Source organism: Phoenix dactylifera, chromosome 5 (assembly GCF_009389715.1).
Source record: "Phoenix dactylifera cultivar Barhee BC4 chromosome 5, palm_55x_up_171113_PBpolish2nd_filt_p, whole genome shotgun sequence".
Taxonomy (NCBI): Eukaryota; Viridiplantae; Streptophyta; class Magnoliopsida; order Arecales; family Arecaceae; genus Phoenix; species Phoenix dactylifera.
The window spans coordinates 17,714,513-17,739,996 of NC_052396.1; the positions used below are offsets into that span (position 1 = coordinate 17,714,513).

The 25,484-nt window shown below is 41.7% G+C and overlaps 3 protein-coding genes across 11 annotated transcripts; 2 read left to right on the forward strand and 1 right to left on the reverse strand.

The window, feature by feature from the left end:
• Positions 1–6,236: 6,236 nt before the first annotated feature.
• Positions 6,237–9,565, forward strand: LOC120103939 (protein decapping 5). 2 transcript variants are annotated; one of them, XM_039126929.1, is made up of 3 exons: positions 6,237–6,552; positions 7,035–7,134; positions 9,449–9,565. In XM_039126929.1, the coding sequence occupies exons 1-3, from the start codon at positions 6,378–6,380 to the stop codon at positions 9,540–9,542; spliced, it is 369 nt and encodes a 122-aa protein (XP_038982857.1). In that variant the 5' UTR covers positions 6,237–6,377; the 3' UTR covers positions 9,543–9,565. The 2 variants fall into 2 exon arrangements, with proteins under 2 accessions (XP_038982857.1, XP_038982858.1); XM_039126930.1 differs by lacking the exon at positions 9,449–9,565 and adding an exon at positions 9,318–9,386.
• LOC103713002 (protein decapping 5-like) lies at positions 7,227–18,063 on the forward strand. Of its 8 annotated transcripts, none has more exons than XM_039126923.1 (9): positions 9,711–10,282; positions 13,722–13,922; positions 15,601–15,711; positions 15,799–16,081; positions 16,194–16,302; positions 16,463–16,573; positions 16,692–16,784; positions 16,857–17,005; positions 17,936–18,063. In XM_039126923.1, exons 1-4 carry the CDS (start codon positions 9,737–9,739, stop codon positions 15,943–15,945), a joined length of 1,005 nt encoding a protein of 334 aa, XP_038982851.1. In that variant the 5' UTR covers positions 9,711–9,736; the 3' UTR covers positions 15,946–16,081; positions 16,194–16,302; positions 16,463–16,573; positions 16,692–16,784; positions 16,857–17,005; positions 17,936–18,063. The 8 variants fall into 8 exon arrangements, with proteins under 8 accessions (XP_038982856.1, XP_038982851.1, XP_038982852.1 ...); XM_039126924.1 differs by having other exon boundaries at positions 16,468–16,573; XM_039126922.1 differs by lacking the exon at positions 16,463–16,573.
• On the reverse strand, positions 17,202–18,877 carry LOC103713004 (protein MODIFYING WALL LIGNIN-1). Its single transcript, XM_008799751.4, has 3 exons — positions 18,146–18,877; positions 17,870–18,066; positions 17,202–17,745 (listed from the first exon to the last, which is right to left on the reverse strand). Exons 1-3 carry the CDS (start codon positions 18,254–18,256, stop codon positions 17,472–17,474), a joined length of 582 nt encoding a protein of 193 aa, XP_008797973.2. The 5' UTR covers positions 18,257–18,877; the 3' UTR covers positions 17,202–17,471.
• Positions 18,878–25,484: the final 6,607 nt, after the last annotated feature.

Below are 25,484 nucleotides of genomic sequence, written 5' to 3' on the forward strand. Positions count from 1 at the left end.
GCTTTTTATGGATCCTGGGTTTCTTTCCCTGCCTCCATTAATTGAAAGGTTCCGATTCTGCTCTTGCAGCGACCAAGACAATGCGTGTTTTCTGGGAGCCCTCACCTCTAGCATTCTTAAGGTGAATTTTGACAGTAATATGGGCGAGGGAGAGGGCAGTGGAGGTGTGGGATTTATTATCAGAGATCACGATACCAGACTGGGGGCGGCCGAGGGTCGGCGGATCTTCGACACATCTATTGTCAGTGCCGAGCTCAGAGCTGCATAGGAGGGCATTACCTATGTGAGGCATATGTTGGGGGTAGATCGTATTTTTTTCGAGAGGAACTCGGCTACAGTAATCGAGTAGATTTGGAGTCAAGGGTGTGCTCATGACAGAAGGTCACTGTTCCACGATGGAATATTTAAGAGGCTGCCGTTGGAATCGAGCCTCTTCTGAAGGACGGACGATGGAATTACCCAATTCTTTAATTAAATTGTTAAATACGTGGTGCATAAAGATGCTTGCTTCTTTAGCACCTATATCCGGCCATCGTGACAGGATTTGGAAGCATATCTTAATCTAATATATATATGCAGTACCTCGAGTATACGTCAAGTACCTCAAGGCATTAAGTGTTGATTATGTGTACCTTCGGGCATAATATAATTATGTGTTGACCATGAGGCTCTATATGTAATAGTAAACATGACTAGGGGGTTATATAGGACCTAATAATACTTATTCCAATTGGTTGATTGAGAGTAATATCGACTGATATTTTAGACCGGAGATATTGAAATACTGGCTAATATGATATATATGAGATAGCTAAGTATATCGAGACATCGATTTCAAAATTAATTAATTAAAATCTATTTAAGAAAGTAGGGAACTGATAAAAAAAATATCGGTCAAATGTGTAGTTTTTTTTCATCGGGAATAGAGGTATAAGTAGGTTGGGGTGGACCAAGGATGGGCACAATTGAAAACTGATCCATTTTTAAATGAAGTCAAAAAATTGAATGCCTTTTGTATAGGATCAGATTGAGTATTACATTAATTTCATCAGTCCATCAGATTTTTCTAATTAAATTGAGTAACTATAATCCAAACATAAACCATAATAAATATATAAATTAATTATCCAGTTATATTGAAAATATGTTATATAATAAAATAATAATAAGCAACATGTAAAAATTATCCGAAAGATTTTTGATATAAGATTTGATTAATAATTACATATTATTATAATTAATGATAAAATTATTAACTAACTATATTATGGGGAAAAAAATCTAATATCCTATATCCAAAGAGGGCTCCGGAATATACATTGCTCTCATTTTGGATCAGCTTAGGTTGGTTCAGGTTCGAGATAGGCGATGTTTTTTTGATCCAAGCTAATCTAAATAACTTCTTTTCAGATTAGATCATATTGATTACAAATTGGTTCCAAATCAAAAGTGGATCAATCCAATTCTCTTGCAGCTCCAATCGAGATAATAGAGCCATGTTTTCTTTCATACATTGAAGATGTGCAATATTAATACAAACTGAGATTTTGGTCAAAAAAAAAAAAATCTTAAAATCTTTGGGATGAGTCATTTCAATTAATCAACATCATTTTTTTTTCCAAGATGAGGATTATTGCTTCCCAAAGATACATGGTACAACCTACATACTCACTAGAGGGACACTCTGTCACAACCCTTCTACTTGACTTTATAACAATCTCAAAAAATTACACCTATATGCAGGTATTTAAAAGTTATTCAGTATTCGAAGCATTCCTGATTCCACGTGTGCATGCTTTAACACTCGCAAGGTTAGGTCAAATTATTCTCAGCAATTCCTGAATAATTAATCGAGAACGAAGAGCGTGACACAATTAAAAGTGCCATTCAATTCATTGGGTGACATGGTTTGACTCATTTAATCTTAATTACGCGTGATCCCATGTATATGGGGATGTAAACCCATCCTTCAATTATTATTTTTCTACTTAGCATGGCAAGGATCACTAATCCAGGTCTTCGCTGACTTTTAACACTAGAAGGCTTATTAAACTTTGCTCATAAAACCTAAGGTCAGTGGCTCATATTTCAGCTTATCAAGCTTTGACCTAGTAATTAAATTAGGCTTAGACTGATTAGCTGTGAATAATTATCTAGTGCAATTATGATGATTGTTATAGCAACCTCCAACAGCTGTGGTACTACTAGATTTACAAAAAATAGGACTGTTTTGTCAAACCCTAATCTGTAATCAAGGTAGCTAACGATGATCAAGCTCTTATTATCCAATTCATCGAATTAAAAGCAAGATTAAGTATAAGTTTTCTAAAATGTAAGATTAAGCGCATACGGCGACCTCCTTCCAAATAGACACCTTCTTTGGATTCCCAAGAAGAGTGATGCTCGTGTAGGAAAAATTCTTTGTATTATGTGGTATGAGAGCATTGATTATATATATGGATGATTTATATACTTCTAGTGTGAATACATTAAAAAAGGTTAAAAAATAACAAATCTCGGAGAATTGATTATGTTTACTAACTATAACAATGAACGACTAAATACTAAATTATGAAATCAACATTAATGGTTCCAAGAAACTTTATGCAGTAATGAACAAGCACATCCAAGAATTTTCCTTGGAGAAATATATTCAGCTGATTTTTCTTTATTTTTGTTGTTAAACAAAACCACATGCGAACTGCAGAGGAGCAGGTCTGGATAGTTTGCTTCTTGGAGTCCACAAATTTTGTCAGCCATCTGCAGTGATGAGAAATCCACATAATAATGTTGAAGAAACTGCAGGAATTTTCGCAGCCAAGCATTATTATTATTATTATTATTATTATGGAGAAGAATGGTGTAAGAGAAGACATCATTGCATCAAGATAGCTCGAATATATCAGTTTAAGAACTATGGACCAGGAGGTCCAGGACCACTTATTTTCATCACCCTCAAAATAGTTCCTTTGTTGTAGATGACCCATATGAGTGAGGGGTTGGGTTTTGGAGGCCTGTCCTGTAAGTGGCCTACCATTGGGCCCAGAAACCATGCACAGAACCTTACATGCCCCTCTACAACAGCAAATATTTGCATCATCAATGGCTTGGACTTCAAGAATGATTCCTAATTTTAGGGAGAAAGTCGGCTCCTATTATACAACAACCCAGAACCTCACCCAGAAAAGCTAGCTAGAAGGTATTATTTAGGATTTTTAGCCCTGTATAAGTACCTAAAGTCTACTTAGTGCATAGTCGATGTAGGATTAAATATAGGCTCTCATGATGCTTCCGTACTCTTCCTGTTAAGATTATAATATCGTTGCCAGGCTAAGGATCCAAATCTATTCAAATCTAATCACAAGCACTACGATCAGCCCATGGTCAGCCCTAATGGGCTGGTGCTGCAGTGTCCTTTGGTTCACATAGGTCATTAGTCGAGTCCGCTTTGATACCATTTTGTAATAATCTAGGATTTCATCTAAAAAAGCTAGTTGGAAGGTATTATTTGAGTTCCTTGGCCCTATATAAGTACTCAAAATTTATTCAGTGCACAGCTGATGTAGGACTAAATACACGCTCACCAGATCCTTACACACTATATGCTGTGCTGCTTGTGGAGATTGCCGCATACTTCACAAGTTCACCTTGTTCTTCCTACTCATCAAAGAGAGTGTTGTTTATGAGCAAGGGCTAAATGGTAGGCATCTCTATGCATCCTGACAGCCAATCCATGGCATAAAATTTCTTGGGCCAAAGTTCATGGCTGTCTGAGCTAATCATCATATATAGGAGCCACAATAGGGGTCCTGCTTGAAACTAAAAGGCCATGAACTTATAAAATTGTGGTTGCCAAAGGATTAGTCCTAGTGTATTTGCAAGATAAGACTGTGATAGAGTCACACCATCTTTGGCTCAAAGGCTGAACAGCTGGCCTCATGTTCCTCTGAAGTGTGGGATGTTTCTTGGTTGGGCAAGAACTTTCTGGTGCTTTGAAATCACATTTATGGGCCATGATGCATGGAAGCCTTCTTAATAGCTTGGGCTTCTCCAATCACTTAATCTTCTATGGACATTGGAACATGGTTGGCCTACCAAGAAACCATGGTCTAAGCATCATCATCCCACATCATCTTCCCTACTTAGGATGCAATTGTGTTGGACTGAATCTGAGTATTTTTCTGATTTGGATTTCTTTGTTCTAAAGGGAGAGGTGATGGAAAATATGTTGAGCTTGTCGGGCTCCGACCCTTGGGCTTTCGGCCCAAGCCTTTTAGATTTTCAAAATATAGATTCATATATTGACCACTTCCTTCACTTGAGAATTGAGATCGAGGTGAAAGCACAATATCTCTCTGTTGAGTTAGGTAGATTTTGCTAATAAAAGACCCATCAATTCATTTATGAGGATTGAAATGAGTAGAGTAACAAAATTAAATGGAATAAACAAATTTAACAGGAAATAAGGCATTCTGAGTGATAGGGGAACCATGTCAAGTTATTCAAGCTAGCAGGACTTCAAGTCCTTGATGACTAACTTCAAAAGAAAATATGCCTGTTATGTTCCTTCTAAATGAACAACTAAAGAAAATCTGGATCTTTGCAGTTAGTGGATCAAATAGAACAGGGATACTTTTAAACAAAATTCAATCTTGAAAAGATTCCAAACTTGTCTAGTAAGGTGCTATATAGAAATAAATTAAATCTAGATTTTTCAAATAAATTGCATAAAGCACAAGAATGAATGCCCAATTCTTTTTTCTTAATGTTCACCAAATTCAGGAGCTAATCATTAGAATTTGCCAATTAAAAATTTCATCTTAAAAGAAGCGGCCAACTTCCAAATGAAAGAGAATTCTTTCTCAATGATGTCTCCAAAGTTCACAAAATTATTGTATGATTCTACAGAAAAATCTTATTAGAAGACCATCTCTATAAAACATTTACGCTCTTGAGAATAGGGCACAAAAAGAAGAGAGAGAGAATAGCAACCCAATATTCCGAAAAAACGATCATAACATGGCACCTCCTAGACCTAAGTTTCAATATTTAACATAGATCCTAGCCATCCAAAATTTAAATCGTTTATGGGTCCGAAGACAAGAGGTTTCATAATGCTTATGAAGTCTACAAGTTATGAGCAAGTGTATTAAGACCCATTACTCTCCCCAACACTTTTTAAAGTTTGGATTGGATCTGGTTTCATATCCGTGATGAACAACAACATTCAATAGACTAAATTCTCTCAATGTCTATACTGTATATAAATATAAACAAATAAGAGATAGCTATAGCTTTTCAACTATTCTTTATATTAAATATGCAAACGATTTTTAGGGGATATCCGACTTTCAATATTCTTGACCTTCAATTAGGGGTGGCAATCGGGTCGGGTCAGGCATAAACAGGTCGGGTCAAATACAGGTCGGATCAGAAAACTATAAATCTGAACCCGACCTGTTTATTAAACGGGTCAGGAATTACAAACCTGAACCTGACCTGTTTATTAAACAGGTAACCCGACCCGACCCGTTTAACCTGTTTAATAAACAAGTAACCTGTTTACCCAACCCGACCCGACCTGTTTAACCTGTTTGCCCAACCTGACCCGTTTAACCTGTTTAGACCTGTTTAATCTGTCCAACCCAACCTGTTTAACCTGCCCAACCCGACCTGTTTAGACCTGTTTAGACCCGTTTAACCTGTTTAGACCCGTTTAACCTGTTTAACCCGTTTAACCTGTTTAGACCTGTTTAACCTGCCCAACAGTTAAACGGGTTAAACGGTTTAAACGGGTCAGACATCTAAAATCCGTATCCGACCCAATTAATAAACAGGTTAAACGGGTCGACCTGTTTACGACCCGAACCTGTTTAGGCCAAACCCAAACCTGTTTATGGCAGGTCGAACACGGGTCGGGTTGGCGGGTCGGGTCATATTTTGCCACCCCTACCTTCAATTTAAGCACAAATCTTGAGATAGGGATATTTTGGCCTATATGAATATCTATGTTATTTTTTAGTTTATTTGAGCTTATGTTGTTCACTTAGCACAATCAAGTTTATATGGTATCTCACAAGAAGCAAGCTTTTATACAATATTTATGTTCTCTAGGGGCTACGCATGTGTTTACAAGTTTGAACTAGTCTCGGCAAGTTACTTGCCGGGATTAATGTAATGCGATTTTATTAATGCTTAGGACCGTGGAAGTGGGAGGGAGAACTGGGAGCGTTCGAAAGAGGGGAAGAAAGAAAGCTATAAAGATGAAAAGAAAAGAAAGAAGGAAGGGAAGAAAGAGCGGGAGCAAACCCTGGTTAGGGCTCGGCGACGACGAACGATAGCAAGAATCGAAGCATCCCAGCGAGCAGTGCCCGGCAATGGCGGCCGCCGAGGGATCGAGCTCCGGCTCGTCTTTGTCTTCGTCTTCGTCCTCGCCGGCGGCGGATTCGTACATCGGGAGCCTCATCAGCCTCACCTCGAAAGCCGAGATCCGCTACGACGGCGTCCTCGTCTCCATCAACCCCCAGGAGTCCACCATCGCCCTCCAGAACGGTACGCCGTCCCACCGGACCGACTCCATTCCTCCCATCAATTTCCGTTTTCTGAGGGTTTCCGTTCTCGTGTCCCCAGTCTTCTTCTTGGATTTGGTTGATGGGTCTGGTGATGTGGTGGAACAGTCGTTCTTTTGATTGGCTCCTCAAATTACGCCTCTTTGATTTTTCTTGATGTTTCCCCTTCTTTTCGTTTTGGTATTTCATGACCGAATTATCTCCTCTTTGATGTGGAAATCCCCGCAGGTTTGTGCTAAAAAATCTGTTCTTTTTGTGGAGGAGCTGTTGTGTTTTCTTATTCTTTGTTTAGTGATGGTGGATAACGTTTCTTGTTCAATGAAATTACTGGAAGCGAGCTCCCAGACTGCAGAAGTTGTCTGAAAATAGAGATAACTGATTAGAATTGAGAAATAGGTAGTTCTCCTCTTTACTGGAAATTTTTATCCGTCGATGACTTACATTGTCTCTGCTCCTTGGTTGCAGTGAGGTCATATGGAACTGAAGGACGAAAGAAAGATGGTCCTCAGGTTCCCCCTAGTGACAAGTCTATGAATATATTCTGTTCCGAGGAAGTGACATCTAGGTAAATGGAAATATTCTAACTGATTTTAAGATCTTATGGATAATTGCTGGCCCACAATGTGTCATTAACGTAAGTAAGTGATGTTTCACCTACACTGCCTCTTGTGGACTGGAAGTTTACTGAGTGTATCATTTATCTTGGGTGAATGGGTTTTAGCATGCACCTTTTCCCCTGTTGGTCATGCTCTTCAAGTGTTGTTGGGATCTTTTATTTGGTCAAATATTGATTCTGTTCTCCTCATCATGCATTAGAGATCTGTAAACTTAATTATTTATTTCCGATATCTTGGAGGAAGTTGTGTAGGTTGTGAATAATTTAGTTCCTCCACTTCTTTGCTAGTTTTTGTTTCTTTGAGGACCAAAGAAATCATTTGGCTGTACTTTCAGATCCCTGAATTTAGTCATACTTGAATTCTATCATTTTTAGTTTTCTATTTTGTATTGCAATGGTCAATAACTTGGTGAAGGACATTTTTGGGCTAAACAAGGTTTTGCTATAGAACATGCCACGTGAGCACTAAATGTGGCAGCAGAGTTGGGGATGTAAAGATGGATCCATGGTAGGTCTAGAAATAAGGTTAAAATATGCTATTTGATGCATGCTAAACTTGCAAGATCAGAGTTATGGTGGAGGTCCTTTTTCACAAAAAGAGATAAAGTAAGAGTGCCATTATTTTAAAACAATTCCTTGTTAAAACATACATCCATAATTCAGAGTATGTGTAATATAGCTGAGTGTATGTAATGAACCATTTTAAAACAACTCCTCTTTAAGATCACAACCATCTGTCTATTTCTCCCCTTGTCTGTCCGGTTAAAGTCTGGCTACCATCCCATGTGATGACAGAAAGGGGAAAGGAAGGAGCAGTAGGCAACGACCTACTGCCTACAGAGGAACTGGGTTTTCTGGACGAATGTCATTATGTGTTTTATCACCTCTGACTCCATCTTTGTGAATATATCTACTTATGTGTTTGGTTATTTATATAACCAAATTTGTGCAACTTTTCTTTTTTTTAAAAAAAATCATATGACTATCTTTTGTTCCTTAATACACACTTTTGTATGTATAATGTGTTCTGCTAGATACTAGTTGATGCTAGATCATATTTTGTTGCTTGGAAGCTATGGAATATGGATACTTTAAATCATTCGATGAAAAAATTATTATATGAGTGAAACTTAAGCAATCAAACTAGAGATTTGATTGGATAAATTATGTAGTTAACAACCTTATTTTTTATCAGTATGATGCTTTCTAGTGTTTTCTGCAAATTACATACATATGTACATACATGAATACTTGCATGCAAGCATGCATATGTATGCACGTAAATATGTTACAAATCATTTGATCATACAGCGCTAGATACATGCTTGCTTGGCTGTCTAGGCATTCCACCCAAGGTATGCCGAATCGACCTGAATTGGACGCTTCGGCCCGTATCGAACTGAACCAACACTGACCCGAAACGGTAGGATGGGCTAGTTTGCCAAGTTCTACTTGTGACCCATAATCAAACCCGTTTAACATAGCTTTGAGGCCTTCTTTCTTTTCAGTCATGCACTTACATCAGAAGTCCCAACATATGAAGGAAATGGAACTGCAAAGTAGAGAAGCTGTTTTTGTTTTTAAACATCCATTCCATTAATTTCTTCACATTCATCACATGCCAGACACTAGTATTACAAAGATAGGAAATGTTTTGTGTTGTATGAGAAGCTTTTCAAACTTTTGACCTGATGACTTGAAATTGCTTATTAGCATATCTTTGCGAATAAGTTTTGCGAGGTTCTGGTGTTTTCTTAGTTGTGGGGAGTTGAAGCAGAAGTTTCATGGGTGGAATGTGTTAGTCTACACTGACATAGGACAAGAATAGGGAGAAAAGCAGCACATATGATCTCATCTGAAAATGACTTCCAACATGATTGTTCTGGATATGATGCCATTTGGAATAATTGTTCCGCCTGTATAATTTTACTGCTCAGGTGACAGTATTATTATTATGTTTCTAAATGTTAATGTTAAGTTCAAATTTTCAAAGTTCAACAGCTGAATAATTTAGAAAATTCAATGCAGGAAGGTCCTTGAATGTAATTTCTTATCAGTTCGTGTTAAATAGACCACAAGCCTGTGTTTGAGTTTCATTAAGTGGATGCATTTTTAGCTTATTCTATTTTTAGGATTTGCAAGTGAAGTCATCTCCAGTTCTTACAAAGCCTCAGGCACACAATGATCCAGCTATTATTCAGGTATACTTTATTTGACATTGGGATTTCTTTTTCCTTTTTGGTGCTGCATATTGTATGTGCAGTATCTTTCCATCATGTGCTTTGCAGTCACATGACGCCTACAAACCTAGTACATCAGCTTCAGTTGGAGGTGGTGCTCTTCCTGGTCATCTTTAGCCAGGTCATCATATTCAGATGCATTTTCACCGTATCAATCTGGGGCCACCCTCAGTTCCGAGGCCTCCTTGCCTGCTTTTTCAAATATAAACAGGACCTCTTTTAGTACGCCTACGTGTTGGCAAGGATATACTGGTGTGCTAGGTGGCCAGTCTCCCAAACAGCATTTGTTTCCTTCACAACCCCCTTCAGCAATGGTGCAGGATCAGTTGCACTTACCTGAAAGTCAGGCACCAACAAACATGCCAAATTTCACAGACCCTGCCCATTTAACTTGCACATCTGCTGCCACCACTTCTCATTTTGCAATTTCTAACCCTGCTGATGTATTCTTATCAGTATCCAGCGATCCTTCTCAACTGTCTCATCCGTTGTCGTCTCTTTCTTATTCATGGATAAAGTCCTCATTTTCTTCATCTAATCAAGATTTAAATGCCTCCATGCATTCGGTTTCTAGCAAAGCTGGATCTTCAGCGATACCAATTCTTCCCTTGCCAAGTTTACCTTATTCCTCATCTTCAATTTTGGGGTCCACTACATCTCCTTTAACTACATTGCCTCCTCTGCTGACCCCTGATCAGCTTACACAATCTCGACCAACAGCATCCTCCTCTAACCAGAGACTGATCCCTGAGCGAGAAGACATGGCAGCTGTATTGTCACCATCATCAAACCCACCATCGTCTGTTAGTTCACTGCCTCAGGAACCATTGTTGCCATTACGATTGCTTTCCCAACAGGTATGATGATACTTTATATCTGTTTTAAATGGATAGACAAAATTGTTTTGGCAGGTCAGTTGTGTCCTGCATGCAGCTCTTGTTATTTTCTGAAGGACATATTGCCCTTTACTGCTACATTTTTTTTATTGTGCTTTCTCTTAAGAGTGTCTCTGAAATGATGTGGAAGTCTATCTGAATTCAATAATTTAGTTTCACAAGATTTTTCTTTAATTTATTGAATCATGATCGTCTTTAAGTGAATTTAACATCAGTATTGCTTATAAAGTAAATTTGAGTAGGCGGTTATATCTAGAACATTACCTACACATTCCCAAATGGATGAATTAATATGCATCAGTATAGTTGTTGCTTGGAGGGAAGTGTGGAGATTGTAGGCTTACTATGTCAACCATGCATATGGAAGAAGAGGACATGGACAGAGGCGGAAGAACATTAGCGATATTTGACTTTCTGAATGTTAATTTACATGGTTTTAACTATCTAAGTACTAGAGTCTAACGTGTGCCATATGCATGGGTGCGGACATGGTTGACAACCGCAGTACAGCCTGACCGATGCAATCAGATGTTTGTGTTTAATAGTAGAATTGATTCATAAGCATGAAGAAGTTGGACTATTTTATGTCCTATGATTAGCTAAAGCTTAACATCCCAAAAGTTGTGCGCAGTGCACACCATTACCTGAGACATGATTTGTCAATAGTTCATTGCTTTTCAACTATTGGAATGACCTATATAGGTACATGCATGCAGGAATGCAATATTTGATGAACTGAGTAAGGAAAACATATCTCCCTATCTATCAATATTGCTGATTGCATGGATGAACTCGGCTTTCAAGAACTTCTCTTTCTATCAATTCAAATGATGACATTGTCTTATTAATTTCCAAGAAAGAATGTTCTGAAATTGTACATGTTATTTTGAGTATTCTCACCTTTGCTTTTTGGAACTTAAATTGGGATTTTTGAATCCTGTGAATCCAAACATCTGACTAACCCATAAATGTTGGATAAAGGTTGGCTTTCTTATATGAGAAATCTAAAGGAGGACCAAGAATTTTGATTTTGCAATGTAAAACTTGTAGTTGTGATTCCGATGGAGCTCTATCAATGATATCTCACAAAATTATGAAACATAGGTTCCCTTGTAATGATAATTCAACTACTTGTGCATCACTTTACCTAATAAACCTGTTTCATTTGAGTCCATTTAGTGTCTATTTCTAAAGTTATCTTTTTCTGTGGACTGCTATTTTCGTCTTCCTTTCTCTTTATGGATCTTTCTTGACTTCTCCTAATCTCCCACTTTTAGTGCATATTTTTGGGGTGAGGGACTGAAAACTTCATTTTCATGATGTTTATTGACATTCGAAAGGATTCAAATGTTTGCAGAGAAATGGGAGTGTCACTTCACCTACTGTTTTCTAATCGTGGTTCTTACTTAGAATATAGGTGTTTATAACCTATTACCATTCTTCTATGGCAATCATTTTTATTTGGCCTGAAAAGCATGTTGCTTGTTGCAAGTTGTCAATACTGTACTAACCTTGTCTAGCTGATCAAAGAAGTAAATGAAATTAAATCTATATGATGCAGTTTTTTGACCTTTGTAAGCTGCTTGATGGCTTAAAAGAAAGTAATTGCAGTTCACAGCTGTTTCTGTTAGCTACAGGCATATGCATAGATGAGATATTATGTTGGCATTGAGCTGTAGGTATCAAAATTTGGTGGAATGATGAATGACATTTTGAATTCCTCAAAAAAAGAAAATGAAGAACTTGGACCATTTTATGTAACACTTGATTAATACTGATAGATTCTTGTTAATCACATTTTGTCATATGCCAATAAATGTTGATATATCTGAAAAGAAGGACTGAAGCCTAATGAATCAGAAGCTGTGTGCACCATTAGCTGACATATGTTTTGGTCCTACTTAAAAAAATGGCACTCTAATGCATGAGGCTCCTGCTGCAGATTCTGAGGAGGGTCAAATTTATGCAGCCTTACTCTCATGTGTAGAGAGGCTGTTTCCATATTTCAAACCCGTGATACCTAGGTTACAATGAAGCAACCTTACTATTGCGCCAAGATACTCCCTTTATAATGCGATCCTAGTTCATTACCTTAAATGTATTGGAGTAGCTTATTTACATGTGTGCATGAATAGATACATGCATACCCCTCACTTTTAACAGAATTGAGTATAGTAATAGAAAGTATAACCCATCTATCAACATTTCAGATTGCATTAATGGAGTCAGCTTTTGATGGAGTTTTTTCTCCATCATTTCAAAAAATGATATCGGCTAACTAGTTTCCGTGAATCAGTTTTATTAAGTTGTACATTTTATTTTGGGAACTCTTGCCTTTCCTTTGTAGGAATTCATGGTTTCTTAGCATCCAACTAACTCACAAATGTTGGACAGCTGTCAAGCAGGGGCAAGAATTTTGACTTTGGGAAGGCTTGGATCGTGATTTTGTATGCAGCTGCATTCATGATAACTCACAAATTAAGAAATTCAGATTTTCTTGATCTTTATAATCATATTTCAACTTCTTGAGCACCACTTTTCTTAAGAGATCTGCTTCATTTGAGGACATTTTAATGGCTAAATCTCTAAAGTTCATTGTTTTTTAAATTCACTTTCACTATTCTTTATGGACCTCACTTGACTTTTATCGGCAACCTCACTTCTACTGCACCTTTGCAGGAGAGGGACTGGAAACTTCATTTTCATTACATATGTTAAGATTTGAAAGGAATCGGATATTTCTTCCCATTCAAGAACATAAGGAGAGCTATTCCCAACTGTTTTCTAACCTGAGTTTCTCTTTGAATGTAGAAATGTAGATATATGGCCTATACTACCGATCTTCTACGAGAATCGTTGTAATTTGGCCTGCAAAGCAGTAAATGTTATCAGTTGTCAATGCACTGTTAACCTGCTTTATCTGATTAAAGGAGTTGCAAAAAAATGAAAGTTCAAATTCAAATAGATGCGTTTAAAATGCTATGCCTAAAACATACTTATCTTCAAAGGATCAATGAATAAACCGAAAGAAGAGACGTTTCTCACTTGGCCCTGCACTATGCTCCACTTCAACAAATGGTAGCTATGGTGGAACTGGCGAACCATGTGAGGTGGTTGGATGCATGGACAGAGGGCACATAACACCTAATAGCGCAGCTATGCAGTGGACAATATATAAGTGACATGTAGTTTTCAGGTCTTTTAATCTGCTTGATGGCTTTAAATAAGATAATTGCAGTTTATACCTGTTTTTGTTAGCTATAAGACACATACCAATGGTAGATTAGATGGTATCCTGCCATTGAGGTATACATATCAAAATATGGTTGAATGTTATTATCAAAGAAACTTTGAGTTTGTTCTCACTACTAGAATTTTGGCTGTCTGCTTAAATCTGTAGGGTCAGGGTAGGGTGGCTCAGTTCACCGAAGAATTTGATTTTACGGCCATGAATGAGAAGTTTAACAAAGATGAAGCTTGGGGGTCGCATGGCAAGGTAAAACTAAGAAGGACAAAAGGAAATGGAATGGAAGAAAATCCAATTCACGATAATGTGGAGGTTGAAGAGGGTTATGGACAAGATCCCAAGCTTGGCCACAAAGTGAGACATGCTTGTTTATCATTTCTTTTATGTTCCATTCTTCTCTCTTGATTGTTCTGTCTGACGCTTGAAAGTCAAAACACATATTTTACGGGCTCGTTTGGTTCGCGGGAAAAGAAGGGGGAAAAGTGTGGTCAACGGGAAAGTAATGAGATGCCTCTTGTTTGGTTGGAGTTTTCAAAGGAGAGAGATGGAAAAGTTGTATTTTCATAGGAATATGATTCCCACATTTCATGGAAAAGTCTTTCCCATGAGAAATATGGGAAAGTTACTTTCCCATGAGGCGGGAATCACTCCATTTTTATTTTTTTTCCAAAAAGGCCCTTCAGCATTAAAGAAGCATTAAAGAGGCATTAAAGACCTAATTTTTATTAAGGGCATAATAGGAATTATACATAACTTTCCCAGGAAAGTGGATGGCCAACCAAACATAAACACTTTGAAAATTTGTCACTTTTCCATAGTCAACCAAACATGCTAAAAGTACTTTCCTATGCATCCTCTTCCTAGGAATTTGTTTCTCAGGAATCATATTCCTAGAACGGAAAATGCTTCCCGTGAACCAAACGAGCCCTACATAAATCAATGATGCTGAAAAATTTTGAGATCCTATTGGATGACCAGGTCAAAGTGAAGGCTTGTTTGCTCGCTGTGTAATGTGATCAAGCCTGTATTTGTGGTGCCTTTCATTGAACTATTCAATTTATAACCTGTCTTTAAGCCAAAATCTAATTTCTTGTGGAACTTGCAGATAGTCGGCACAAATTTGACTGCAGCACAGTTCACATCTCATATCCTGCCTAAGTTTCAGCTAGTGGTGCACGCGGTTCTGGGGTAACCTAAGAACTGAGGTGAACTGAACCGACTTCATTGGTGGTTTAGATTTTAACATAGGTTGGTCCAACTCAAAGTCAAAGTGGTTGATAACCTGATCTAACCCGAACCACATGAATCAATATTTATATATTATTAATTTTGTATGGCGTATTAAATCAGCTATCATAGATTATGATAATTTTTGTTTTCTTAAACAAAATATTGGATTTTTTTTTTTGTTTTGTTAACATATCATGTACAAGATTTATAGTTTATTTTTTGGATTTTGTTGTTGTATGAGGTTGTTGAATATATTTGTTGTTGGTTTATTTTGTTCACTGGTTTAAATGGGTTTTCTTGAAAGAAAAGAATCAATAGATTCTTATGCTGATTTTTTAAAGAAAATTGGGAAGTTTTAGGGCCAATCTTATCTTAGTCCATTGGTTTAGTTTCTTTCCACCGTTGATTGGTTGGCATTGAAATTACAAAAACTGAGATCTTATTGAAATTGGTTTTGTTCTGGATTGGTCCCCAACCTGAACTGACCTGAACCTCTTGTATAAGCTTGTTTCAGCACTCTGCAATGTTACCCATGCTGCTGCTTGATGAAGCTCTTAATTAATTATGTACCCCCCAAAAAAGCTCTTGATTGATTAGTGGTTTGAATATTGATAACTATGTGGGCCAAACTGTAGAATATACTGTAGGAAATGACCTAGAGGCAGAAAACATGCTTGTTAATGAGCAATCGCTAGCTTTCTGGGGATGATAAGATTTCAGTTCTTAAATAGGGTCAAGCATTTAGCTTCTGCTTTGACTTGAAGCAATTCAATTACAACTTTATTGATGTCCTGTTTTGCAGCCTGTATATAATAAAGATGACTTCTTTGACAATCTTTCTTGCAACTCACTTAACCGAGGATCATGGAGTGGCCGTATGAAGTTCTCTGAGCGAATGAAATTAGATACAGAGGTGTGGAGTTGCTTATCTCTGCATTTCAGATAGAAGTCTTAATGATGCTAACTGAATAAATTGATGAAACTGTAGTTTGGCTTGCAGACTTTTGGTGAGTTCCAGCAGGGGACTCCTTTGGGTCGTGGCAACCATGGGCCTGCTCATCCTGGTAACTTCAGGGGATCAGACAACCGAGGAAGAGGTTATGGATATTATGGTGGGAGGGGGCATGGGGGTTACAGGCTTGTCTAGGAGCTTTTGTATGTTCAATTTCCCTAGGATTTGTGCTTTTGCTAGTGTACTCATATCAGTCCTGCTATTCGACCCTCTTCGTCTGTGGCGGATGTCAAAGCCTCTTTCCTGCCCGCATCAAGTCATAGCCTCATAGGTGAGCCCGACCTCGCATTTAACCACTGATGCAAAATACTTTCGTCTTTAGAAACTTTTGTTATCTCTGTCTGCTGACTTTTCACAGTATGGCCTGCCTTTTTCTTGCACAGGCTTCCCTCTTTGTATTTAGGAGGCATACCATGACTCTCCTTACGTGGTTTCAAGTTACTTGAAATAGAGAACTGTCAATGTACTTACAACGTGTGCATCTTTCAATTGGTGAGAAAAGTTGATCAATGAACTTTTATATGTTATATGAACGACTTGTTAATTATGGTTATTATTGATGCTTAGCCTGTAAAATCTGTTTTTAATTATTAGAAAATAGAATTTGGATTTTGTTTAAGATGATGCCAGCTGAAATAGATGTGGCAAATAGGACAGAGATATACTAAAAGAAGGTTAGGAGGCACCAAGGACCTTTATACACAAAGTGTCCAAATATATTTTAGTAAGAACAAAGACAAGTGAATGCAGGAAGGGTTTTTAGGTAATCCGTTTCAGAAGGTTCTTAAAAAAAAAAAAATTATGACCAGTGTCGAAAGATGGTTAATATATCAGACCATACTGATGGAATGAGGCTTCTGGCTTGTCCTTATGATTATTAGGGGTGAAGATGCCATCCGAATTTTAGGCTGATTGGTACGTCAAAATAGAAAGCAGATGCTGGGACAACTCCAAGTCTCCAAGTCCATATTTCGGTAATCATGAAAGCGAATAACTTTTATTTTTCTTTTCTCTGTAATATACTAACTTACCTATCCATTTGCAAGACTTAAAATTGCATGTCAAGGAATCAGCTGGTGAAGTCATGGTACCCTGCATTGAATTAAAATGATTTGCCGCGATGGTTGTCCAAAGCCATCTGGAGATCGTCAGCTTCTGTCGCCACGGAGCAGCGAGCTTCTTTGTCGTAAATCTGGTGAGTTGCAATTCCTTGTTGATATAGCGAATTCATTGGCATCAAGATGTTTCAATCCAATTATTTATCATTATTGAGAATGTTATTCAGCTCCATCGCCCTCTAAAATCATAGCAGGGAAAAAAGCAAAAGGCTCCATCATGTATAGAACCTAAAAAGTAAGAAGAAGAGGTGACCAAAGAGCACCAGATTCAACTATTCAAAAAAATCTTGTTTATGAACATGATAAATTTCTTTTCTCAAGTCAAACGAATACAGAAAGACCAAAAAAATTGTTGCGGTTCAGGATGGAGACCAATAGCAGCCATCCTTTATTGACCACCCACCCAGTTGCAAAAATATTCTATTCTGTAAGGCGCTCTTTTTTTATTGCCGTCGTCGCCTTCTCTTTTTCTATGGACTCTTGAGACTTGTTGGTGCTGTATGTATGATGGTGAATTTCCACCGAGTAGACTTGGAAGTCTCCTCATCCGAGGCTTCTTCGGTCGGTCACTTTCTGCTGTTGATGAACCACCCTTCCTTCCTCGTCTGCACCGGTGCGATGGTGTGTCGTCGCTCCTGCCGTAAAGGTGTATCCAAGGAGGAAAACTACAGTGACGACAGCCAGTATGGCTGCACCGATGAACACTCCATTCCTAACGACGTAGCATTTCCCATCCATCCAGCCCTTCCCATAGGGCTGCCCACCGTTCATGCTCGACCCGGTGGCCAGCAGGACCAAGGCAAGCCCAAAGCTCATCCTACAAGACGGAGATGCTCCATAATAATTTGGAGCAGAGTCGAGCTCAGAAAATAAAAAGAAAGAAACAAAGAGAAAGAATTAAAGAGGTCATCATCATCATTATCATCATCTTGCATACATACCAAGATGCAACTAATTGGGCGATGGAGAGGATTCGACTTGTCCTAATATTCTTCTCTCCTGAGCAGAGCCTGGTTCCTACTTGGGAGGTCCCGACGATCTGAGCTATCGAGAGGCAGACCGCTGCCGTGATCCCCAACCCGAACGCAGGGCTCCTCGGCAACGAACAGAGGCTTCCGTCCAGTTTCATATCCTTCGCCTGCAGAGAACAACGCAAAAAGACGTTCAGCCTCGCTGCTGCTCGTACCGATTCGACGAGCGTCGGCATGATTCACGACCTTTACTTTCTTGAATTCGGCCGCTAAAGAGCACGCGAAGGCGACCGTTCCGAGGAACACGAGGATGACGCGAATCGCCAGCTTCCCAAACCTGCTGGGCTTCTTCTCCATTGCTTGCTTGCTTGCTTCCTGGGAGGAGCTGGGGTTCGTGATTCCGAGAATGCCTCGAGATGCAGCCAAGATATTCTCAAGGCTTGCTCGGCGGAGAAGGAATGCTGGGCTTCTTCTCAGCTTGGATGGATCGATGTGGATTGCTTCGGAGAGGAGAGGGAGGTGGCTATGGACTCTTGAACAAGCTCCTCACCAGATGGAGCCTTTCCTGAGAGCCGGTCAACGGTTGAGAGGAGAACATTGAAATTGTCTGGAAGGAAAGAGGCTGGATGAATCCCAAAAAAGGATATCTTCGTTTGTATGGCCCACGGAGACGCTGACTCGATTGGGATATCTTCGTCATCTTTTAAGCATCCAAATCCGCTCTTATTAAACCAGGCCGAAGTGCAGTCTTCGAACAGGCGCAGAACAAGGTCCTAGAAGAGTTTTACCATATATTACTAGAGTGAGTGAGGTTTATTTTCCCTTAAAAATAGAGTTAGAGTCCTTTAGTTTTGGGCTGGTATTTTCATCATCTTGTGTATGTTTGTCTATCATGATCAACATAGGAAAAACCGAGACATTCGAATACCAAGATGCCACAATATTGACTAATAGAGCAAAATTGAGTTTGGAGATTGTTTCTCATATTGATCGTTATAATTATCGACATAGATAATTTTCAATTAGATATACTAAATATCCAGAAAGAGTCTGGACCGATAAATTAATAACTTATCGGCTGATCGCTTGAGATAATTTAATGAGTGCTTTTGATACTTTACAAAAACTAGTATCTTGGTATTACCTTAATCCATTATCTATCTTCTGCTCAAAAAGATTAGTGTAAGACAAACAGGAGGTGATGCTACCTAATTTCACTCCCTAAATTCCGTCACCTGACTACAAGGAAGATGAACCAATTTTTTTTTTTTTTTCTCTTTGGAAGATCTGCAACTGATTCATCGAAAGAGAAAAGTTGGTAGAGGTTTCAAATTTCCACATCTCATAGCTAGTGAAAGACAGAAAGAACCTTCTCTTTTGACTAGAGCTCCGATAGACCATCTCTACTCGAAAAGTTTTCCAGAAGATTGTTGATTTGATCATGGCATAAGCTTTCGACCACTATGAGACGCCTTAAATGCCAAGTTGGACTATGCTTGCTGGCTTGTCCAAACATGCATTTCTGAAGAAAAATTGACTTCCTCCTTCCATGTCGTCATGCTGTCCAATTTCCTACCTAATTTCCTCTTAATATGTGGTTATCCAAGTCCTCCCACAAGGAAGCTTCATATGATGCCCATAGTTTAAGATGCAAGAAGAGGTAGCAATGGGGCCAATGACCCTCGGGGCTGACTTCAATCCAATCCAAAATTTATAATTATGAAGCCTGATGCCAAGTTTAACTGAGTTCGAATCTTGACATTAGGCCGAAAATTTCACTGGATCAGTTTGGATTAAGGTTGATTTATACCTGAAACCCTCATATTTCTATTAGATTATATGAAATTATATGTGTAGATCACATCTGTCTCGTTTTGTATGCAACATTCTGCACCTCTTACCCTGCCTTGGATTTATGTTCTGCTTATGAACAGATCTAAACTGAATCATAGCTTATTAGTTATCCTTTTTTTTTATATATTTAGTTTGAGTGTTAGCCTGTTAAAAGAGAAGGGGATTGAGATGGATAAGAATAATAGGAAACCAAAGACAAGTAGTGGAAAACTTTCTTTACAAGAACAGATATGTTATAATGTGTTTAGCTTAAGGTGGGCTAACTAATTAGATTGGGATTTTCTATTATATAATTCCCAGATTAGATTGTCAGTCCTGAAGCATCTGAAAACTTAGACTAACATGCTGACATGGGCTACAAGAGTTGTTATTAAGATCATAAGATATTAATGGAACATGAAAATGTTTCTGGTCACTCCCAATTACAAAAGAATCATATATGGGGTCTCAAAGAAAAGAACTCTGCAAGGAAAGAAGTGCAACACAATTAAGTTAATGGTTTGGAGAAATGAATATGAGAATAATGGTGTAATTGTGAAGTGGAAGATAGCAAACCCTGATGGTTGAGGAGAGACCTGCAAAACTTGTTTTATTATTTTAGATATTTCTTATTAAACAAGTTTAATTATTTTGTTTTTTTAATTTTGATCTTTATTTTCATCACATTTGCTTATTTTAACTTGGCCTTCTATTATGTTGAGAGATTTTCATCACATTTCTTCTATTATGTTGACTTGGCCTTCTTCTTCTTTTTACCATGAGCCTAACATGCTCGTACCAACCTCTTGATCCAATAGGGAGTGGGTATTGGAATGTTATAGTTGGGGCTTCCATATTTATCTCAACTTTCCCCTTCTGTAGAGTATCAAAGAAAAAAAAAAAAAAAAAAAAAGGCTCTTCCCTCCTTCTTCTTCTTCTTCTTCTCTTGATCCAATAGGGACCGGGTATTGGAATGTTATTGTTAGGGGAAAAACCCCAAGTCATACCGCCGCGGAGGCGCTCGGCCAAAGAGCGCCGACCAGAAAGATGCTCGGTCAAAGAGTGCCGACCAGGAAGGCGCTCGACTGAAGGGCGCCGACCAGAGAGAGCGCCGAGAAGAGGCGCTCAACCAAAGGGCACCAACCAGAAGGACGCTCGGCCAAAGAGCGCCGACCAGAAAGATGCTCGGTCAAAGAGTGCCGACCAGGAAGGCGCTCGACTGAAGGGCGCCGACCGGAGAGAGCGCCAAGAAGAGGCGCCCAACCAAAATAACCAAGTAGGGGTGCTCGGCTAGAAAGAGCCGACCGGAGGACGCCGACCAGAGAAGCGCTCGACTAGAAAGCGCTGACCAGAGACAAAAAGCGCCAAATAGAGGCGCTCGGCTAGAAGGTGCTCGCCCGAAGGGCGCCGACCAGAAGTACTAGGAGTGACCCCGCCATAGGGCGCCCCATTGGGCGACCAGCTCGGCTCGGCACCCCTGCCGAGCCGATTGCCTTGACCAAATGTTCAACTCCCGCCTAACCCTCTAAGGGACCTGGCAACTCCACTACAACCTGCCGCTATCTTCAAGTTATCAAGGCATAAGATCTCCGCAGGTATTCGGCACGACCTGCCATTAATGCATGAGACCCCCTCAAGTCTCCGATGCACTCAGTAATTTAATGAACACGGCTCAAGGCGATCTCCGGATCACTGAACCATCAAAGCGTATGGCTCTCCCTGACCGCCGGTTCACTCGGTAATAAATGCACTTACCATCCACGGACCCCAGGCCCACCACGGCCGACGGTTCAACCACTCCAACAGGTCCGATCGACCGTGACAACTCCCTGGTTCCGGTCTGATTCGGCCTTATTCTCCACTACGCCATTAATGGGCCAAATGGTGCCCAATTATTACAAAAGAGGACAAATTTCCCTGTCACCTCCCAGGTAACACAATATCCCTCTATAAAAGGGAACCTGGGGGAAAGAAAGGAGGGGGACCGGACCCGGACTCGGACCGGGACAAAAAATAAACAGCACAGACACAATTGAGCACAATATTCTCTTTATCTTCTCCACATATCTCTCTTCTTCGCTCTCTTGCTTGCTCTCTCCACATACTCGCCCCCTCTGACTTAAGCATCGGAGGGTCGGCGCCGGAAAGCCCGGCCACCGGCTTTTTTGCAGGACAGGACAAGACAGGACGCACTCCCTTCTTCGCTCACTCACTCCACAGGAGGACGCAGCCGGCCGGCGCACCGCCGTCCGCCCTTCCGGCAGCGGAGCTCCTCCTCCCCTGGCTTCGCGGCAGCCCCCGGGTCCAATTTCCAGCAACAGTTGGCGCTAGAGGAAGGGCCCGAGTCGCTGCCATGAAGCTAAGAAGCAAAGGAGCTTCCAACGCCTCTCGACGTCCTCCACCCAGTCCGGAACATTCTGTCCGAAACTCACCACCTCCGGCAGAGTCAGCACCTCAAGTTCGGCCGGAGCAGTTTGATGCCCTGGTGCAACAAGTGCAAGCCTTGGCTACCGCCGTCCAAAGCTTGCAACCCCGGGGCATCCCAACAGCACCACTTCCTCCGGCTCCAGTTCAACCGGAGCCTCCTACAAGCGGACTTCCCCTTCAAGGTCAGGACTCTCAAGTCCAGGCCTCCCTCTGGAGAGAGCACCCAGTCAGAGGCCACGGAGGCTAGCCACAGCCTTCAGAAGCTGAGTCGGTTCCAGGGCAACCTGCACCCGAACGAACCGCTGCAGCGATCCTCCAAAATGACGAACTCGACAAGAAGGTCGAGAAGCTGGAGCGCCAAATCCAGGCACTCCATGGAAGAAAATCAGGACGTGATGGCGACTTCGAGTTTACTACGAAGTCGCCCTTCTCCTCGGAGATTGAAGATGAACCGGTTCCACTACGGTTCAAGATGCCCCAGGTGGAGCCTTACAACGGCAAGGCTGATCCCCTTGACCACCTGGAAAGCTACCGGGTCTTGATGGCCCTACAAGGAGCCTCGGAGGCCATGATGTGCAAAGCTTTCCCGGCGACACTCCGAGGACTAGCCCGGCTGTGGTTTACCGGACTGAAGCCGAGTACTGTCTCCTCCTTTGAGCAGCTCGGCAGACAATTTGCCGGCAACTTTGCCGCCAGCCAGCCCCAGCGACGGACGTCCGACTCCCTCCTAGACATTAAGCAAAAGGAGGGAGAATCCTTCAAGGAGTATTTGGACCGGTTCACCGCCGCAACATGGGAGGTCCGGGAGCTTAACCCGTCAATCGCCATGTCAGCACTAAAGACTGGAGCCCGGTCTTACAGGTTCCTCTTCTCGATCGAGAAGAATTTCCCCACGGACCTCACCGAAATGTTCGCTCGGGCGCGGAAGTACGCCAAGGCGGAAGAAGCCGTGGCAGTTAGGCGGGGCGGGACCGAGCAGAACCCCAAGAAGAGACGCCGCGAGGAGCGCGGCCAGCCCAGAAGCCCGTCTCCGCGACGAGCTAAGAATCCGCCCCGCCCGAAGAGTCCACCCCGGTTGAGGGGACCGCCACAGCAGAGGTCACCACTCCGCCCGAGGTTCCCACTGCGGGCCCATGCACCCAAGGAGAGGTATGAAAAATACACTCCCCTCAATGCTCCTCGGGCTGAAATCCTCATGGAGATCGAGGGTCGTGATCGCATCCGGCTCCCACCTCCAAAACAAGATACCAGAATCCGGCGTGATTCCCGGAAGTATTGCCGTTTCCACCGGGATCACGGCCATGATACTGAGGATTGTTATCAGCTCCGAAATGAGATCGAAGCACTCATCCGCCGAGGGGTGCTTGATCGATTCGTGCAAGGCCGGCGTGAAGAGAAGCCAGCCGAAGGAGCCGCCCAGCCTGAAGGTTCAAATGCCAACAGGCCCATCGCCGGCATCATCAACACCATCCGGGGCGGGGCCTCGGCCGGAGAAGCTTCAAGGGAAGAAACCTCTTCAAAGCGCCTGCGCGCCTCTGAAGCCATCTCCTTTTCAGATGATGATCTAGAGGGAGTCGAAACTCCCATGATGATGCCGTGGTCATCTCCATGATCATAAATAAATTTAATGTAAAACGCGTCCTGGTTGATAATGGAAGCTCGGCGAATGTTTTGTATTTTGGTGCCTATTGTAAAATGGGGATGACCAAAGAACAGCTACGGAGGATGAATGCTCCGTTAGTTGGATTTACTGGGGATTCAGTCCCAGTAGAGGGCGAGATTGACCTTCTGGTCACAGCAGGGCTCGCCCCCCGTGAAAGCACCGTGGGGATGAGCTTCCTCGTGATACTCCTTCCCTCAGTCTACAATGCCATCCTCGGAAGGCCAGGCCTCAACGCCCTCCGAGCAGTGGTCTCAACTTACCACTTGCTCATGCGGTTCCCCACCGGCCAGGGAGTTGGCGAAGTTCGAGGAGATCAAATGGTGGCAAGGCGATGCTACCTGGCGACCCACGAGACAAAGCGACCAGCCGAGGTGCCTGTCCCAGCGACCGGCCAGCCCTCGACTAGGACTCTGGAGGCACGGGTCCACCCTCAGAAAGAGCGGGTAGAGCCTGGTGAGTTATTAATTCAAGTTCCTTTACGAGAGAACTCTCCCGGGCTAACCGTGCAGATCGGCTCTGGCCTCAACGAGCATGAGAGGGGTCGCCTCGTCAATTTTCTACGAGACAACATGGATGTCTTCGCATGGTCGCCTGCAGACATGCCGGGGATAGATCCGGAGATCATAGTCCACCGGCTCTAAGTGAAGCCAACCAGCAAGCCCGTGCGACAAAAGAAGCGAGGCGCCGCCCCTGAACGACAGCGAGCAGCAGCCGAGGAGGTCAGCAAGCTCCTTGAGGCTGGCTTCATCCGGGAAATATCCTACCCGGAGTGGCTCGCCAATGTGGTCCTCGTCAAGAAAGCCAGCGGAAAGTGGCGTATGTGCGTGGACTACACCGACCTGAATAAAGCCTGCCCAAAGGACAGCTTCCCACTCCCCAGCATCGACCAACTCGTGGACTCCACCTCAGGTCACGAGCTGCTGGCATTTATGGACGCCTTTTTCGGATATAACCAGATCCGCATGGCGCCAGAAGATGAGGAAAAGACAGCCTTCATCACCGACGGGAGAACCTACTGCTACAAAGTGATGCCGTTCGGTTTAAAAAATGCCGGGGCAACTTATCAAAGGCTGGTCAGCCGGATCTTCAAAGATCAGATAGGCCGGAACATGGAGGTCTATGTTGATGATATGCTGGTGAAAAGCAAGGTGGCACAAGATCATATAGCCGACCTCAATGAAGCCCTCTCCACACTCCGAAAGTACCAGATGAAGCTCAATCCAGCCAAATGTGCATTCGGAGTCACCTCCGGCAAATTCCTCGGCTTCATTATTACACAACGGGGAATCGAGGCCAACCCCGAAAAAATCTGAGCCCTCCAAAAGATGACGCCTCCCAGGACGGTCAAGGAGGTACAACGGCTCACGGGCCGAGTGGCAGCCCTCGGGAGATTCATCTCCCGCTCGGCTGAGCGCTGCCTTCCATTCTTTGCAGCCCTCAAGAAGCCGAAGAACTTTTTGTGGTCGGACGAGTGCCAGCAATCTTTTGAGGAGCTCAAGCATCTACTGGCTTCCCCTCCCCTGCTCACGAAGCCTCAACAGGGAGAGCTTCTCTATCTATATCTAGCTGTCTCCCCTGTAGCAGTAAGCTCGGTCCTGGTCCGAGAGGAGGGTAAACTCCAAAAGCCAGTATATTACACCAGCCGGGTCTTGAGGGACGCCG